An 18,260-nucleotide genomic window follows, 5' to 3' on the forward strand; every position below is an offset into this window, starting at 1 on the left:
TCAAGTTGTCATTTCCTAGATGTGACATAATGGGATCTAATACATAAAAAATTAATTTTATGTGACAAATGATCATCCCTTTCCCTGATAAATGTACACATTTTGAAAAATGGAAATAAATATTCTAGTATTTCTGGAAAAAATTAAGTCTAATGGCGTTGACTCCAAAGAAAGAAAAACATCACGTCTCCAGATTCTGATTCTGGAGGTGAGCGACACTGCGAGGAGTGCTTTGATATTGTGGAGACATGAGAGGTTCAAATTAAAAACACTGAATAAATAAACACAGGAGTTTTTTCTAATGACGTGGAATATTTGGTTGTGGAAATGAACAAAACGCACAATGACAAGAAACAGATGAGGAATTTGAAAAGGTACATTCAACAGTATGGCACGTCAGCGTTGTCACACTCAAAGCTCGAATGCAGAAAGCAGAATTAAAAAGTTCCTTTGCTGAAATTATTCTTGTACTGTTGAGCCTACCTTTTTTTTTTTTTTCTTTTAATTTATCAATAGCTGCGAGGGCGATTCTACAGAAACACAGGTCACGTACACGTAGCTTTCTACTCTGGATTCACACTTAAAAAACAAATATTGCCATTTATTTCAACAGGGATTACATGGTTAAAGTATGATAGATAGGTCTGAGGTATGGAAACAATACGTCAGTTTGAAAACAGATGTTGTGACAACCAGACTGATTGTCCCTGTGCAACACGTTTCACTAAGTGATAATAACCCATGCACTTCAGCCCTCACCGTACATAACTGTACTTCCATGTAAATGTTAAGACTCGATGTATCCGTGGGCAAGAACCTAAGTGCTGTTTTGTTTTAGTGAAGGTAATGGATCACTTGGCAGGTAGAAATTAGCTGTCGAAGCCCAGAATCTAATTTAGCAGAAAAAGCTAATGCAATTCAGCACACAGCTCAAGATTCTCACAGATATATGCACACCTGAAAATTAGGCCTAATTTGTAAACACTCAGAAGTTGGGAACCAAGATGAAAAGAAAAGAAAACAACTTTAATCCCAAGCATCAAAATCATCACACCTTAAAAAAAAAAAAAAAAATGAAAAGAAAAGAAAAAAAAACATGTCCATTCAGTTTTTGTCCTTATTCCCCGTAAAATTTAAACTATAGTGTTGTGAAAAGAACGCTGCGGCCAAGATATTCTCCTAAAACGGGGCTAAATGTTTCCGAAATGACACTCTGCGCTGTGTGTGGGGGTTCGAGAGTTCGTCCGCTTGAAATGGCGTCTTTGTGTTGCTGAACGGTCGGTTCTCCGGCAGGTCCAGTGTTCCAGCACCAAGATCATAGTGTCTGGTCCTCTACTGTACATGCAGGTCCTTTTCCTTCATCGTCCGGCTTAAGAGCTCACCAGAACATAGATCATCCTGTGGGAAATGACAATAAAACAATTTTAAAACTTGCATTGTTTGGAATAATATTACACAGAGTTTACATCTTCATTTGTTTTGTGAAGTAATTGAGTAAATTATTTTTTCTTTGGGGATTAATAAAGTAATTTGTATCATATAAAAGCAATAGTTCGACATAGTTGGAAAATGTGCTCTTTTAAAAAAAAAATCAAGTTAGATGCAGAGGTTCATACCACGTTAGTTTAGCTTCACCTACATCACTTTTAAAGCTCAAAATGTAATGTTGTATGAACAATAACCACAGTATAAAAGAGGCAATTCACTATTTTGCAGGACTATGTCCAAGTAGAGTCGACCACGACCATCTGACTCCATGAGGACGCCTGAACCACAAATTCTCATTTTACACTTCAATTAACAAATAATCTGTTAATTGGGTATTAATTAGGAGGTAGATAAAGGTGGATTTTGAAACTTTAAGGATGAGCGAGGTTAGCACTTCCCCTCTGTTTTCAGTCTTTATGCTAAACTAACCTAATCAGATGCTGCCTGTCCCGAGGCTTCATAATCCAGTTTTAATGCTTTGTAATGAGTTAGCACAAGACTAGTATTGTCAGGTAATTTCCATCTTTACAAAATCAGATCAAATTATTTACCTTACAAATATAAACATGGCAGATTTGCAGAGGAGGATGTTAATAAAAATCTCCCATCATTATAAATTAGACATCTCCAGATGATACATAAGAGTCCTACTGTATGTAAAATATTCTTGTGCAGAGTTAAACAAGATGTAAAAATAGATGCGTACCCATAGAGATAGTAGAAGAACGACAGGAGATAGAAAGCCAGTTTGCACCAGCCTTCTTTTTGACAGAATGCCAGGATGTCAGCATTCATGATGGTTGTTGGGTCGTAGAGTCCTGGACAGCTCATCACAGGTCTGCTCATATACCTGCAGCACAGTGACATGAGGTTCAGTCAAACTGGACTCAAAACACTATAATAAAAAGACTGTGGATTTCTCCGTGTGTGTGACACCCACCTCCACACATGATAAGCCAACAGCGGTAAGTTGAGACAGAGGGTGAGCCACTCAGCCGCACAGAAGAACATCACGCAGAAGAAGAAGTGGATGAGATACTCCGGGAGCACCAGCTGCAGAGAGAATAAACCGGACTCATGTCAGAATCATCACAAAACCCAACTCTCTTTATCCCCATGGGCCTGTCTGTGTGCTGTGTTACTGACCCTAAATGTCCACTCAAAATACTTTCATACAAAGCACGGACTCGGTGTAATAAGCAGTGAGAAGTTAAAGCATGCTAGTCAGAAGATAGTGCAGCAAAGCCTCAAAGACAATGAGGCCATTTACAAAGAGAAAATTAAGCTATTTAAAGAGCCTGACGTCTAAAAACTGCAGCCAACTCCACAGAGAGTTCAGCAAAAGGAGTGAAATACAAATGAGCTCAACTAGTCACTATGTTCTGTGCAGATTCGCCTCTTGGTTTGCACTTGTTGCTCATTTTCTTCCTACATATTCTTACATGTATGTGTCACCTTGAGCTATCGCACTGATCTGGCATAAGTTTTAACAAACAGGGTGAAAAATTAAAACATGATACCACCAGAAAATATATGATAAATCCTAAACTCTCCCCAAACTGAGAACAGAAAGACCCCACAGTGAGGATTATTCACCGTCCTCCGATTATTTCCCACTGTGTGATGTGGCAACACAACGAGCCAGACCAGAATGTGTGACTGTTTTTAGCCATGCAGCCAAATTTAGCCTCAACCCCCCCTCCCCCCTTCGACCTCTAATTGTGGTGAATCTTGTGAATTTCAGAGTCATCAGGTTGATATAGAAACGGTTAATTAATTATAATTTCCCACCCTGCTTATATGTCATGCACCATCAAGTCTGACCACAGGTAAAAGAGGGAACTCATCAACAACTTCCTCTGGAGAATGTTTTTTTTTTTTTTTTTGCATCTCAACATTAACATCTTTTTTCAGTGGAGGGGCAAATCTACAAATCATCCCACTTTCTGATAAAAAAAGGGGACGGTGGTGGTGCGGATGCTGGTAGTAGTTGGGGGGCGGGTGGGTGATAGGGGGGGGGGGGGGGGGGCACACTGGAGATAGAGAGAGAGACCATGCTGTGAGCACTAGCAGTGTTGATGCAGCAGCTTGCCTCAGGTTGACAAGAGTTCGAACTGGTGCGGAGTTCAGGGGGGCAGATGGAGGCACCACATGGAAGCCATGCATTCAGAAAGAGCAGAGGGTGGAGGAGTGGTAGGTAGGAGAGGAGGGGGGGCGGGGGGGGCGGGGGCAACCAACAGCCCACAGATGGAAAGGTGAGGGGCATGTAGGAAGAGAGAGGTAAAGGGGGAAAAAAAGAAAAGAGGGGGGGCTATAATGTGTTGAAATCCTGCACTGTGCTGCCAAATACAAAACAACTGATTACAGCACAAAAAAAATAAATAAAAAATTTGGCAACTGAGCTGAGCGCTCCACACGCAAAAAGACTAGCATGGTCAAAACGGCAGATCATGTTGTGGAGTGCACTGCTGATAGAGAGAGAGTGTTGAGTGAGAGAAAGAGAGAGAAATCTGTGCCTTTAATTTAATAATAGTGAAACCACCGACCAATCAGTGGTCCCAAATATTGCTGATCTGGAGAGTGTTGGGATTCTGCAGCCATCTGCTCTGAACCGCAGGTGATGGAGGTTAGAGCCAAAACTCTGAGCTCATGTACAGTAGCTCAGTTCTGCTAATTGCTGAATCAAACTGCAGCCTCCTCTTCATCACAGAAAAGTGAAGTGATTATCATTTACCGGTTATTCACATTAAGCAAAGTCTACAGTACATTTTAGTTGCGGTGCAAATTCAATTTCGATCCACATCTCAAAGTTTCCACTGTTCAAAAAAGCTCTGCTGCCTACATTTCTATGAACACTGTTGTTGTGTGAAAGCTCTGTCGGGACAGTGTATGGGTCGGGTGTTGTGTTACTGTCATCTCAAACTCAAGACAAGTTACCTGACTTTCTGAGTTTACTGGGAATTTACTGTACCAGTAACACTATATGCAAACAAAGGGTAGGTTGTAATAAAGATCATGCATGTTTTGAGCATTTGCAAGTCTTTTCAGTTAACAACTATAGTTTAACATTATTCAGTAACAATGGATATTTCATCCAAGGGAACATCTAACACTTCCCATAAGCACCAAGGCTTCCATGCTTGAAACAAGTAACATAATTAGTCAATTTAAATAGAAAACAAAACCCAGTTCAGTTCATGCTGACAACTTCAGAGCTGCACTTTGAGACTTGCAGAAGAGAAAAACTACGACTATTGATGTTCAGGAAAAAATGCTCATGAATGGAAATAAAGGTAAAAAAGTATTAAATATATAAATAAATACATAAAAGGGCAGATAGAAGGAAAATCTACAACAGGATAGTGGAAAATGTGGGAAACAGGTGGCACCTTGTCTAATCCCTGAACTCTGGCCTTGACTCAGATTAGTTAACTGAAAAGACGTTTGCAAACACTTCCCCGTGCAAAATGACAAGACTGCAGACTGAGTTGAACTGAGCGGGCATTTTAAAGATTGGTACAAACCTTAATTGCAATTTTGACTCTTTTTATCTTTTTGACCTTTTCAACTGTCTTTTTGCCGTTAACAAAGTGTAAAAAACAAACAAAGCAGATTAGGAAAAAACAAAACAACAAAAGGCGTTAGAGTTCGACAGCTGACAAGATCACTGTATTCATAACAGGCAGGTTATTTAGCAAAACAGTGCAGAGAAATGATTGAAAAAAGACAGATAGGCGGATAAAGTCCTAAAGTAAATGAAATATCTTTCAACAGAGCAAATCTGCATGCGGTCAAAGAGGCAAAGGAAGGTGTCAGGTTCTCTGTGGTGTCACTTACCGGATTTAAAGTGTTACACTGATCTATAGGATTCTTGTAGTCGGTCTTCAGCTCATCAAATGCAATTATCTGGAGGAACAAGATGACCACAATGCAAAAATGAGCAAAGAGCCAAAATAAAAATACCACAAACCCCCAAAGGACTATGCTGGTGTTTTCATAGTATCTGATTGACAGCATTCATTTACAATGTCACATTTGAATTGAAAAACTGAAAATGCTCACATTAAAGAAGTTTTAAATACAGATTGCCTGGTTCAATTTTATAATTGCCTAATAAGAATTGCTGAGATTATTTTGAATGGACTAAATAACTGATTGACAGTTTTTAACCTGTTTCTTAGGTTATCAATTACATAATTTCATTTCATTTTGTTATTCTGAATAGGTGTACAATTGTAATGGTGCAAACAGATTTATAATCTGTTATTTAACAGTTATATGCATTACAGTTTACCTATACTCCTATATTTCCTGTCATCTTTTATTATAAGCCCTTTCCTCTCTTTCTTACCTGAGCATATTAAATTAGCAACAGTTTACAGTGCAGTCAACGGGATTAGGCTACTTTATGATACATGGGGCACAGTAAACCAAAAGTTTACCATGTGTACTGCTGATGTTGACATTGTGTCAATAAACATAATCCTATCTACTAAACGAAGACATGCGACGTGTCAAGGGGGGGTTGCCACTTGCCAGAGATTAAGATAACGACTGAGTGACAGCAGCATTGCAGCGGTTTGTTGCTCCACGGTTGGAGGTTAACGTTAGTTAGCTAAGCCTGCTAACTAGCTGACTAGCCACACTACTAGCTGAACTCTCATCATGTGACAACAAGCCTGACATGGTAATAAGACTATAACTGTAACCGTGCAGCTGTTAATAAAACAAATGGTGGGACATTGTGAATACATTAAATCAACGCGTTGTGTGAATAACAAATAGAGCTTTTATTGTTTATTAGACTGCAAACTTTAGCTCCTAGCCCAACGAGCTGGGTGTTTTCCTCCCATTCATTCCATGGAACGCAGGGACGTTCTAGAACGAGTGGTTACGTGTGCTGTTTCTATGGAGTTCCCTTGGTTACGTTCGATCCAGATGTTGAGAGGATCGTCTGGGGGGGGGAGCTAGCTAGCGACGTTACCAACTAGAAGAAACGTCCTGTGATGTGTGTGTGTGGCGAACGAGCTGGCCTACCGTTAGCCCGGTGTTTGCCAGCCTCACCCCGCTCTCTCTGCTACCTCTACCGGCGCCGTGGGACAAGGCGGCAGGCCGGCGGCGGGTCTAATCTGAGCTCGTGTGAACAAACTGTGTTACTTACGTGCCAGATAGCGAAGAAGATAAGCGCCGCCGTGAGCAGCAGAGCGAGCATGTAACAAAAGGCCGCGAATGTGAACGCCATTTTTTCCTCCGGTTCTGCTCGTCGGGTCCTGGCTCAGCTGGTGGCGGGTGATGCAGGCAGCTTCGCTTCGCTACCGATTTGAGATTTGTCAGTAGAGTCTTCTTCTTCAGCGAGTGTTCAGCTAGCTGACACCATTATTGTTGCATTACTGCCATCTCCTGGAGTTGTTTATGTGTTTCAGGCTTTAGGTTTTTCCTTCACACCTACCAAAATTCAAACTTTACTTATTATATTATGGTTTTGATAATGATACAGTAGTAATAAGCATTTTGAAGCTTAATATTAAAGATATAAACATTATATTACCAGTATATTCTCTAGTCTCCTCATGCCTGACTGCACTTGAATGGATTGTGCTGCACTTTAGAGGACTGTGCAATACTGAATTTTATTATTGTTTGCTTCTGTGTTTTTATCCTTCACTGTTTCTTTTAACTACCACTGTGTCTCTCTCTTTAACATGGGGTTTGCAATTTAAATTTTGTTTGTATCTAGGTATGAATGACAATAAAGGTATTCAATTCACTTCAATTTTATTCTACTCTACTCTATTTTAAGTTGGTTATTACTTTAGTTTACTGCATATATTTACATTTTTTATTAACTACTTGATGCACACTGCTCCCTTGTCTGAGAACGTATAGGTGCATAAATATGTGTCTTGTTAAGTCGGTGAATGTAAGAACAATTGCTCTTCTGGGACAAATAAAGCATTCTGAATCTGAATCTATCAGGTTTTGTGTTGTATACATATTACATATCAATCGTGCATCACACAAAGGGCAAAGGTAAACAGAAAAGCCTATATCAAATAAATATTTGATGTGACAGTGCCACCTGTAGCTGCACTTGCACACCTTTGGTTCAAGCATATTGGAAAACCTGCCACCACAGTTCCTCTGTGGATTTAGGCTGACACTTCAGCCTAATCCCAGACTGACTCCATGATGTTGGCATCAGGGATCTGTGGGGGCCAGACCATCTGTTGCAGGACTCCTTGTCCTGGTCTCTGAGGATAATTCTTGATGGGTTAGGGGTGAAGGTTAGCCTGACTCTGGCTGCAGAACCAATTTCAATGTCCCCCCTGCTGGTTCTGACCATGGATAAAAACCTAAACATCTTAAGTGCCTTAAACTCATGCACTCATGTATGTACACATACTCTATATATAGTAACTTCTTATACAGTATTCTATTAATTATTAATCCTAGGCAATGGGGTTGCCTTTGCTGCACTATTGCTTGTTCTCTCCATTTCAGTACAAGATCAAACTGAGAAGGTTTACAGTGTTATCATGTGGCCAGTGCTGCACTAAATATGATAATACACATGACATAATGATGCACATGCTAATCATACATCCAGATGTGTTTGAAAACAGCAGTCATCTGAAAACAGAGGTAAACATCGCTGCAATTTTATTTGGACAATAGGACAATAGACACTTTATAAAGTATGGGAAAATACAAATATCTCAAGTTTCACTGATGCCATGAGGCAGCTGATTATGATACATGTTTCAGGTGTTTTTATTAAAAAGGAAAGGGAATACTAGGCATTTGTTCAGAGAAGACACCAAAAGCTGAACAACACATTTGCAGGTTACAGAAAAAGACGCAAAAGGCCAAATACATAACAGGCTCACCATATAAAAGGAAAAGCTATTTGATCCACAGGACATAACCAGATAGATGGCTCAAAACCAAAGGGAACTCTTTTTCCAATAGACCATGTACTGGGAAAATCAGTTTTCATACATGACCGATGTACAGTCTGTTATGTCCCTGTTCCATGAGAACATATAAAAGAAGATGGGCAACACCAGATGTTAGAGATGCAACCATTTCTAATAAACTTAATAATTTAATATCAATTCTCAGTTCTGTAAGAAAACATGCAACAGAAAAGCAAATTCTTGAATGTGTCAGATCTATGCAAACTGTTCAGACATACGTTAAAGCATGCACTTCTTATACAGTAGCTTTCCACATTTTAGAGGTTTAAATAATTTCCTTTGAACCAGAGAACAACTAAACATATTTTTTATGTATTCACATCGAAAGCAGCACATTGCACACACAGTATTTCAAGTGAAATACTAAGACTGTTTCAGGGTTAGCCTGTATTGCTATTGTCAAAAGAAAATCCTTATATTTCAGTCGACAGAGACTCTTGATTTCACTGTGCATTTTTGAATGTCTGTAAAAGGAGCAGGTCTTAGGGCCATGACACTTCCTGTACTCATAAAGTATAGCACACAACTTCAGCTCAGGTAATAATAATTAATTACCCAGATGGAGTTCTGTTTTTCTGCCACAGCAGCATAATATCAAGCTGGTAGTTTAAACCTTAGTCCATATTTTATTAGTAGATAGAAAAACAAGTGATTACAGTTATATCCCATTGTTCCTGTTAGGCTTAACCTTGCCTGACATGTAAATCATGAATGATTTTCTAACATTTGACATCATCACTAAATGATTTACAGGACATGCTGTGATTGTGCGTACATACTTTATCTTTGAGTCCGATATTTAGAAAAAGAAATTGTTTCTATTATGCAATACAACCAGAATTATAATTAAGACAGAAAAAAGAGTAGTGTCTCACTGAATTTACAGATCATAAAGTAAAAAAAAAAGATTAGTGTTATAGAAAAATGTCCCCAACAAAGGTTTTTTTCAATCACCATCTAATTATCCTCACACAAAACATATCTGTCGTGTTTTCATTTTGGCCTCATGGTTTTTCAAAACAGACATAAATATGACAAAAATGTCAGACAAGGCATTGGTCTGGTCGACCTAGCAGTAGGACATGTGGTCATTTCCTGCCTCATCAGCTACAACCCTCCCATACCTGTTCCCAAAGTACAAGTTTCAGTATCAGAAATCTGCTTCTCAAGTCATCCACTATCACTATAATGAGTTTTTCTTTCCCCCTCTCATATTGGTCACATAAAACCGTTTAATAGCATCTACAGTAGCAATTTTGAGAACAATTTATTAAGCTTTGAACTATCAGAGGCTGTTGTTAAAAGCTGCTAATCCTTTAAGTATTTATTAGTCAGGTTTAGTTTTAGTGTGCTACACTGCTCTACATGCAGTTTTAGAGGAAACAGTGCCACTTTTGGGGTGTGAAAATGGCAGCATGTGGAAAATTACACTTTTTTCTTGTTGTTTTATCTGTAGCACACAGAATATGAAATGTGCCTAAAGCAAAAATTAGATATTTTAACCTCAACCGAATGAGATAGAATACAGGTCAAATTCAACAGAAAAAAAAGTGCAACTGTCTAATTCCCTTACAGACTTCACTTAGACGTTGGCACAAAATATGACCTGCTGGCACATTCAATTCACAATTATCAGTATCAGCCTTCTCATTGGTCGAACCCTGTTGTTTATGGAGAATGTAAATTTCACAGATGCTTCACTTTACCTACCCTAAATTTTAAGCACAATCGGCGTTTGGAAAAAAAATTGCAGCCGTTCACTGTCGTAAACTGTGACCACCACGAAGCAATCAAAGTGGCTTTACATCAGAATTAAGCGCAACATTCATTAAACACTAATAACAGTAATAGCTATAATGCACAATATTAGCTAACAATCTCCCTAAGGACACAGTAACCTGCTTATACAGAGTAGCCCAGTAGAGTAAAAAGAGGGCAGGTGGTTCTGCCCTGTGTGTGCAGTGTTTTCACGACTGTCGCGGTCACCGAAGGTTTGTCGTATAAATTGCTCAGTCTTGGAATGTTTCGGTGGAAAATTGCTGTTTTCCTGGGATGTGGTGCAGGTCAAAGGCAGAATACAAGCTCTACCAAAGATTCACACCGTTTCTCCTTTAAGTTGTGATCTGACTGATTCGCACAAAAAGGCAATTCTGCTCCGCGTGATGTACGAACTACTTCAGGCCCTGCTGTCAGCGTGTTCATGTGAACAGGAGACGGTACAACATATCACATATACTGTAAGTCTTAGGAGAGCGTCTCGTCTAATGGTCGTAGTAGTGTTAGTGAGTTTGTTACTGAAATTAAAATTTAAATGCCCTTAAAACAAATACTGAAAGAGACTAAACGGACTAAACTCTAAAGAATTGTAGTGTGAATTGTGGCTGTGATTGTTCAGGCAGGAAGTTTGTTTTTCACAACATATGGAAATGAATGCTATAAAGTGTAAGCTTACGTAACCCTAGATACACCAGAGAAAAGAAAAAAATAAATCTAAAAAGTAAGACTCCCTCAAATGATGAAAAAAACGTTAAACATAAAACGGTGTAAACTACTCAAGGAAACGGAAACCGTTGTTAAAATGCCTTTAAATTCTCCTGAATGAACATGATGAGGAAGGGCGGATGAGCACTATCAATTTCTGTTCACTTCAAGAGCTATGGGAGTGTTAATTCAATACAGACACATAACTGGCACATGGAGAGATCGTATATGGGAGACAAAAGCAGACCTGTGTCAAATAGTATTTTCAGTTTTAGGCTGCCAGATGGGTGAGCTTCAGTTAAGTGCCACAGATGTCGACAGTCGCAGGATTCGAGTATACTCAAACTCCTGTGACCGTTTGAACTGTCGGGGGCAAACTAAGAGTTGTAATATCACGTAAACTCCACCAAAGAGGCCTAAAACTGAGAACAGAGGGTGTTTTTGCACAGTATTTAAATCAGGACTGGAAACAAAGAGGAGGGAAACGTTAACCGTGGTGTGCTCTTCCCCCAGAGATGACACAAGCTGCGCATCCTGGGTCCTCCTCACATCCCAGACCTCTGCATGAGGTGGAGACTTTAGCGGAAGAAGCCGAGTTTCTCTCTGAGCCACTCCTCCGTGAGGTCCTCTGTGTTTCTGATCTCAAACACCTGGGAGACAAAAAGTAGGGAAAAGGCTTCATGAAAACATCTTATTCATTCAGTCTGATATGAGATACAGACAGCTGGTGTTATCAATGACATCAGTAAATTGGTAAGTTTGAAATGTTTGTTAAACATTAACGTTAATTTGCCTTTATTTAGAGATTTCAAGATTATATGGACCACTACAGCCCTGTTAAGATGTTGTCTGTATAAAAAATGTTATGAGCCATGCAACATCTGCCAACACACACACTTATTTTTATTAATTGGTGTTAATATGTTTCCTTTTTACTTCTTCATTGATCAAATTTGATTTGAGATGTTTGTCTTTCTTTTCTTTTTGTTAATGAGACCATTTTGGTTGTTTAATCTCACAATCTTTATTTAATCCTATAATGTATTAGATTTTTGTGTTTTGTTCCCATTTTTCACATTTAGAGATAAAAGATTACAATATGGAAGAAGCACAGCAACAACTGATAATGCAGTAGGTGTGAAAACATTGTTTTATACGATTTTTTTATTTATTTATTGTAAATCAACCTGTTTGCTTTAATCGCCCCTATAATGTGTCTAAAACTGTCAACTAACTCCACTTGTGGGAAACTGAGCTGGTTGGACATAAATAGTTTTGAGAAGGTGCACACACACACACACCTGTGTTTTTAAGATTCCACATTTCACACTGCATGTCAGGACAAAACCCAAACCATGAAACCCACAAGGAAATCTCTAGACACAGGAGCCGCAGAAATTGTGAAATGAAAGAAATTTAGATTGACGACTCCTCCTAAAGTTTATCAAACCGAAGTGTGTGTGTGTGTAAACTTCTATGGAGAGATCTGGAGTTCACATACACTTCTCATCTTAAGAGGATCCTCCAAGGCAAATATGAGATAAACTGCTCAAATCCAGGTTTGTGAAACTTGTAGAGTTTCACCAAAGAAGTTTTAAAAACTGTAACTGTTGCCAAGGAGACCTCTGTAAAGTACTGAAGTAAAGGGTCTCTTTCCTAAATATATCACTTTGAGAGTTTATGTGACAGATATTTGCAAAGCTGTATCACAGTGTTGCCTTTCTCTCAACCCAGTCTAAGTTCACTAACCTTGGTCAGTTCAACAGTTTGCACCAGTTTGTTTTTGCTTCCTGCGTACATCATCTGCTGCTCTGGTCTGCAACCTGCCACATACACACACACAAAAAAACAGCAAATACATATTTATACATTTCCTCAATGACATGACTTTAAATCTTTAATCAAACGTAACTCCAGAGACGATCTTACTCACCCACTGGGCTGGAGAAGATGAAGCAGAGGGGATAAGACACACGTCCATCATCATGTTGGTACTTGTAACTATAGACGATAAATGTTCCTGGTGCTAAGGACAAATCATTTAGTTCATATGAAGACATGGACAGAGGAAACTAACATGTATCTGTAAGTAAAATCATCTACTTCAAGCAAAATCCACTTTAAAATGATAAAATAAATACAGACGGTGAAGGGGGGTGATGTATATACAGTTGATATAAAGCAGGTCATTAATCTGAAGGATATCTTGGCTGTCTCTCCGGCAGTTCGTCCTTCAGATCATCAGGAGAAATGTCCTAAAACAAGACACACATGAAATCAACATTCAGTCTGAAGTTACACTTTATCTAAACAGGCGATTATACATTAACTTTAACAGAGGGTCAGACCAAAACAAAGTTCAATGAGTCCACTATCCCTTTTTAATGATGTAGTGTAGTGTGAATGTATTGACTACAGAATTCCCTTCTCTGGTTTTATTTCCAATGTGGTGGTTAAACATCGACAGAGAATAGAGTACATCAGATCATAATGAGAGAAAATAAGATAATAGATAACTCTTACCTCATGCTCTTCATCAAGAATAACAAGCTGCTTGTCTTTGTCAATCTTCACTGTAGAGTAAAACAAAAGGAAAGCATGACAATAAGAAGCTTTGGCATTAGCTTAGCTGTGGGTTCATTAATAGTGCATCATTTAAGACAACAATAAAAAAAAGTTATATGTTCATGTTTTCTGTTGAAAATCAGCTTGATGTCTCTCTGCCTTTAGAGTCGATGCATTCCTGCAGTAATCCAATTTAGCAGCAATGACATTGTGACCCAGAGCTGGTGGAGGACAAAGCTGTAAGCTGAGTTTGATAGTCAAAGTGATGCAATGCTACACTGTCACACCACCTGCTGTGTTTGAAGCATCTCTCCCCCTCCAGTCATACACTGTCTGTCACTACCTTACATTTCTTATTAATGTAGTAATATGTTATATTTCCTTTACTGTTTCATTATTTGGAGATGAATGTGTTTCTTTTTCTATAATGTTTTTTTTTTTGTTATTAACCTGTGGAAACAGCTGTAAACATCGACTTGTACTTGGAAAACATGTTTTATGCACTAGTTCTTTTCAACTAAACCCTGGCCTTAATCCAACCTTAAGACCCCTGACTTTATTGAAATTCTCCTTTAAAAAATGTCAGCGGCAGGAAGTCAGTGTAGACCTGAGCTTGCTCCTGGATTTCAACTTCAAACTGCAGTAAAACAAAACTAATCTTGATTAGAAACCAAAAATCTATTCCTGAAATATTGTGAATTTGGATTAATCCAAATCTTCATTTGTGTGATACAGGAGTTTATTAAAGAGGCCGAGCATCCGCCTCCATCTTGTTCGGCACAGCAGGAGGCAGCGACCAATCTGCATTTAACCTACAAGTGCCGGGTTATGGCTTAGACTTTACTGAAGGAGGGCGAATTTTTGGAGGCGACCCAATTCTGTAACCGGCTATGGATTTTTTGGTACCCCAAAAATAAAACATCAATGTCAATTTACGCTGAAATAACGATATTCCTTACATCATCATACCGATTCCTGCTTGACCTTCAACACGATATCAATAAATCAACACAAAATGCGTTGCTGGTACTCACTGACGATGGCAGCGTTGTTGGTCTCCTTCCGGAAACGAAACTGCCTCAGCTTTTTGACCAGATCTTCATCCACATCGCACACCACCAGTGATTCACTCTGACAGGAAATAAACAGGCAAAGACAAAGATGTGGTCACTTGTGTTTCTAATTCATAAAATTCAACTAGAGAGCTCATCTAACATCGTAAAAGGAAAAATGAACCAGGCTGTGCATCCTAATCCGTTGCCAAATAACTTGTGTTTTACTTGGCTTCATGAATTTAGGGATATTTGCAGAGGATTTGGACGTACGGAAGACATCTGCAGAGTCACAGACTGTAGCTGTTAGTTATGGTATATTGAATTATCTTTCCGCACAAGTCAGATTTTTCACTATATCTCTCCAATACAGACATTTTTAAACCATAAAATGTGAAATTTTGTATAGATTTTTTTTTGACAATTTGATTTGACTGCTACGAGTGAACCCATTTTATCAAATTTTATCTAATCTAAAAGAATATGAGAATATTTGGAACTTAAATATGACTCTGTTTACATTTGTACTAACTTTGACTTTCATCTGTACTACCAAACTTATGCCTTTGCTTATTGCTGCATACCAAGTGTTTTGTATCTTGAAACAATCTTTCTGCAGGATTTATAACAGTACGATTTCATTGGTTTGAACCTGTCATACACACACACACTCACATAACATTACATAACTCGAGCACAAAGACATAAACTCTTTAAGCGTCTGTGCAGAGTCTCTGAAATCTATAATTACACCTTCCTGAACAGATGGCTGGTGGTGGGAGTCAGGATTTCACTGAGCTCTGAGAAAAAGATCTTTTCAGATTAAAAAGAGACCGGAGTGTGTGTGGTTGGGACTCTTGGGAAGAAAAGAAAAGAAAAAAAAAACAGGATGCAGAGGAACAGGGGAAGATGAGGAACAGGCATGACCAGAAAAAAAGAAAAAAGCCGGAGGTGGCCACAGGTTTACTTCTGGTTTAAAATTCCTTGGGGGAAACTTCAACTCTGCGCTTAGACTGAAGCATAAAGGTGTAAGAATGAAACAGTATCGCGGTGTTAATGTTGGTCGACACTGTGGAGAGTTGAGCTGTCATGACACGCAGTCAAAAACCCAGGGGACTCATTATTCATCATGATTGAGGCGAGCTAGCATGAAGGCAGCTCCCAAAACCGAGGCGTGTTGAAACACATCACTGCGAGCCACCCAACAGGAAGCCCGCACTCAAGTCTTCAAAATAAAAGCATGACACATGTGTGTGTGTAAAAGTATACTCACTCACCATGCAAAAGAGCTGCTACCTTGTTACATAGTACTGTTTTAAGTGACAGTAGTACATTACATCTCATTTGGTTCAATTTCCAACTCTTTATGCCAAAGCTGTGCTAAATTATTATCTTTATTAAACACAAAACAGTGAGCTTGTACAATTATTTTTATTTTGGATTATTATGACAAAAAAAACCACACATTCTTCTAGATGCCTTAGATGACATCTTCAGTGTCTTGTTTTGTTTATCCCACAGTCTAAAGATACTCAACTACCAGATAATGGGAAAAACCCAACACACTGGCTCACGTTTGGTATGAATTACCTCTATTATTCATCACTTGTCAATAAGTTACCACCAATCAACAAAACAAAAACCTTTGCACAAAATGCAAGGACTGCGCTGGACAAGGTAATTGCTGTGCACAATTTTAACAGAATTATTTTTTAATGCATAAGGGCCAATAAATACAAAACATGCCAACTCTTTTTTTTCTACAGGAAGCTACTTGATAATGACTGTTGTTTTTTTTTAAGTGCAGCTCTGCTTAAATTGTAATACTGTATATTCACGTTATTAAGGAATATGTGAGCGGCACTTCAGATATAATGGCCACAATCAGGAGCACAGCATTTTGTGTTATGTGTTCTGACAACTACCAACGTGATTAACGTGACATAACACAGTTTAAAAATAAATCAAAACATAGTATGATAGAAAGCTAAAAACATGATTGAACATTTGAGATTTGACTGCAACTTTGATGCTGGATATTTATTTGGCTTTATCTGTTGATTAGATAGATTCTGCTACTTTATGTTACATTGAAACCATAAAGAGCTCCAAATGTTTAACAGAAATGAAGAAATGGATAATTTCGATCTATGTAACAATTATGAATTACATTTTAATTAATGCATTATTGAATATTGATTGATTGTTGATTGATGCATAACTGTAGCATTTTGTGCACAAGATCGAATAAACTACTACTATAAAACACATATTTGTAATTTTCACCGCTGAGATCAACGCTTGCTCGAGTAGCCTACGTACGTGCATTTTATTTTGAAATCCGACGCCGGAAGTCCGCCGACGCCTTTCTGTCTGACTTCACAGAGGGTGGAACTCTGAGGCTAAGCTAACAGGCTAACGCTAGCCAATCTACGACCTTACTTTTCCTCAATAGTCTCCGAAAACTTCACATTAGTTGCGAGTACACGATTAAAGAAAGCAGAGAGCGAAACAGCGCCAGGGTCTCTGAAAACAACACGGAACAACTTACCATTGTTGTAGAGTTAAAATCTCCCTGAAGCTGCAGCTGCTGCTCTGACTGGTTAGAGACGCTTTCAATGTTTTTTTTTTTTTTTTTTTTTTTTTTGTACTTCACATCATCTTGTGACTGGTTTGGCCAATCCCACACGAGGCAGCGCCCCCCTCCTTTAAAAGTTGGTCATAAATCTGTCTGCATACTATTGTTACAGTCACAAATGAATGAAAGCCTCCCATTAATATTTAAATCATGAAGTAAATAATAGAGTAAACCTCAAAGTCAGCTAATTGTTTTATTGTTTGTTAAAGCAAAACAACACCACTGTATCTGATTTTTTTTGAAACATCAATAATAATTTGACAGTAACTAAAATTAAAAAAAACAACAATATTGTACATACTATTTTATTTATTGGTTTATTTAACAGGAATAATGCAACACTAATCAACAGAAACTGTAAGTGAGCCAGATATTAGTCAGCAGGCTAATTTTCATCCGCTGTCCCTGGCTGGCCAGATGTTAAAACCAATGGTTAAAACCGGAAAAGGGCAAGTAATGCATTAAAGTACAACTTATGAATTTACCTGATAAAAGCATGATAACAAATAAGACATGTATATTCAAAAAATTGATACAGTGGCTTAATGACAACTCATGATGGCATTATGCACATTTAATTCATCATCATTAGCTATTATTACCGGCATATATTTAAAAAACTATTGTATATGTATGCGGATATAACACTTTTAAGGAGAAAAGTGAAAGTGAAATCAAATAAATGTTTTGTTTTTTTTTCAGTTTTTTATCAGTCAAAGGTTAGGTGAGCATTCCTGTGGCAGCCTGTTATTCATTCATGGCTGTTGTTAAGTAATGATCACTAGGCCCTGTTGTGGATATCTGGCCGTGCTGCCCTGAATCTACTGGGCCCCACGATAGCCAACACCTGTGTAGCCCTGACCTAACCTACCTTTAAGCCGCCTTTAGCTCCTACTCTCACCCACGCAGAGAGCTGACATCCTGCGGCATGTCACAGCTTCATATTGCATCTGATTAGGCTGAACATCCACAGCCCCCATTGACAGGCAGTGTCATGTCCCAGCCACTCCTACTTGATTAGCTCCTATAGATTCAAGAAATACCAGTGCAGCATGAAAG

The 18,260-nt window shown here is 38.6% G+C and overlaps 2 protein-coding genes across 2 annotated transcripts; both read right to left on the reverse strand.

The window, feature by feature from the left end:
- Nucleotides 1–29: 29 nt before the first annotated feature.
- cnih1 (cornichon family member 1) lies at nt 30–6,836 on the reverse strand. Its single transcript, XM_083998900.1, has 5 exons — nt 6,650–6,836; nt 5,326–5,394; nt 2,429–2,541; nt 2,195–2,338; nt 30–1,398 (listed from the first exon to the last, which is right to left on the reverse strand). The coding sequence occupies exons 1-5, from the start codon at nt 6,728–6,730 to the stop codon at nt 1,371–1,373; spliced, it is 435 nt and encodes a 144-aa protein (XP_083855026.1). The 5' UTR covers nt 6,731–6,836; the 3' UTR covers nt 30–1,370.
- A 1,310-nt stretch (nt 6,837–8,146) lies between these two features.
- gmfb (glia maturation factor, beta) lies at nt 8,147–17,233 on the reverse strand. Its single transcript, XM_083997821.1, has 7 exons — nt 17,115–17,233; nt 14,546–14,642; nt 13,470–13,519; nt 13,150–13,201; nt 12,880–12,960; nt 12,696–12,769; nt 8,147–11,596 (listed from the first exon to the last, which is right to left on the reverse strand). Exons 1-7 carry the CDS (start codon nt 17,115–17,117, stop codon nt 11,525–11,527), a joined length of 429 nt encoding a protein of 142 aa, XP_083853947.1. The 5' UTR covers nt 17,118–17,233; the 3' UTR covers nt 8,147–11,524.
- Between the last annotated feature and the right edge of the window lie 1,027 nt (nt 17,234–18,260).

This window comes from Trachurus trachurus (genome assembly GCF_905171665.1).
Source record: "Trachurus trachurus genome assembly, chromosome: 22".
Classification (NCBI taxonomy): Eukaryota; Metazoa; Chordata; class Actinopteri; order Carangiformes; family Carangidae; genus Trachurus; species Trachurus trachurus.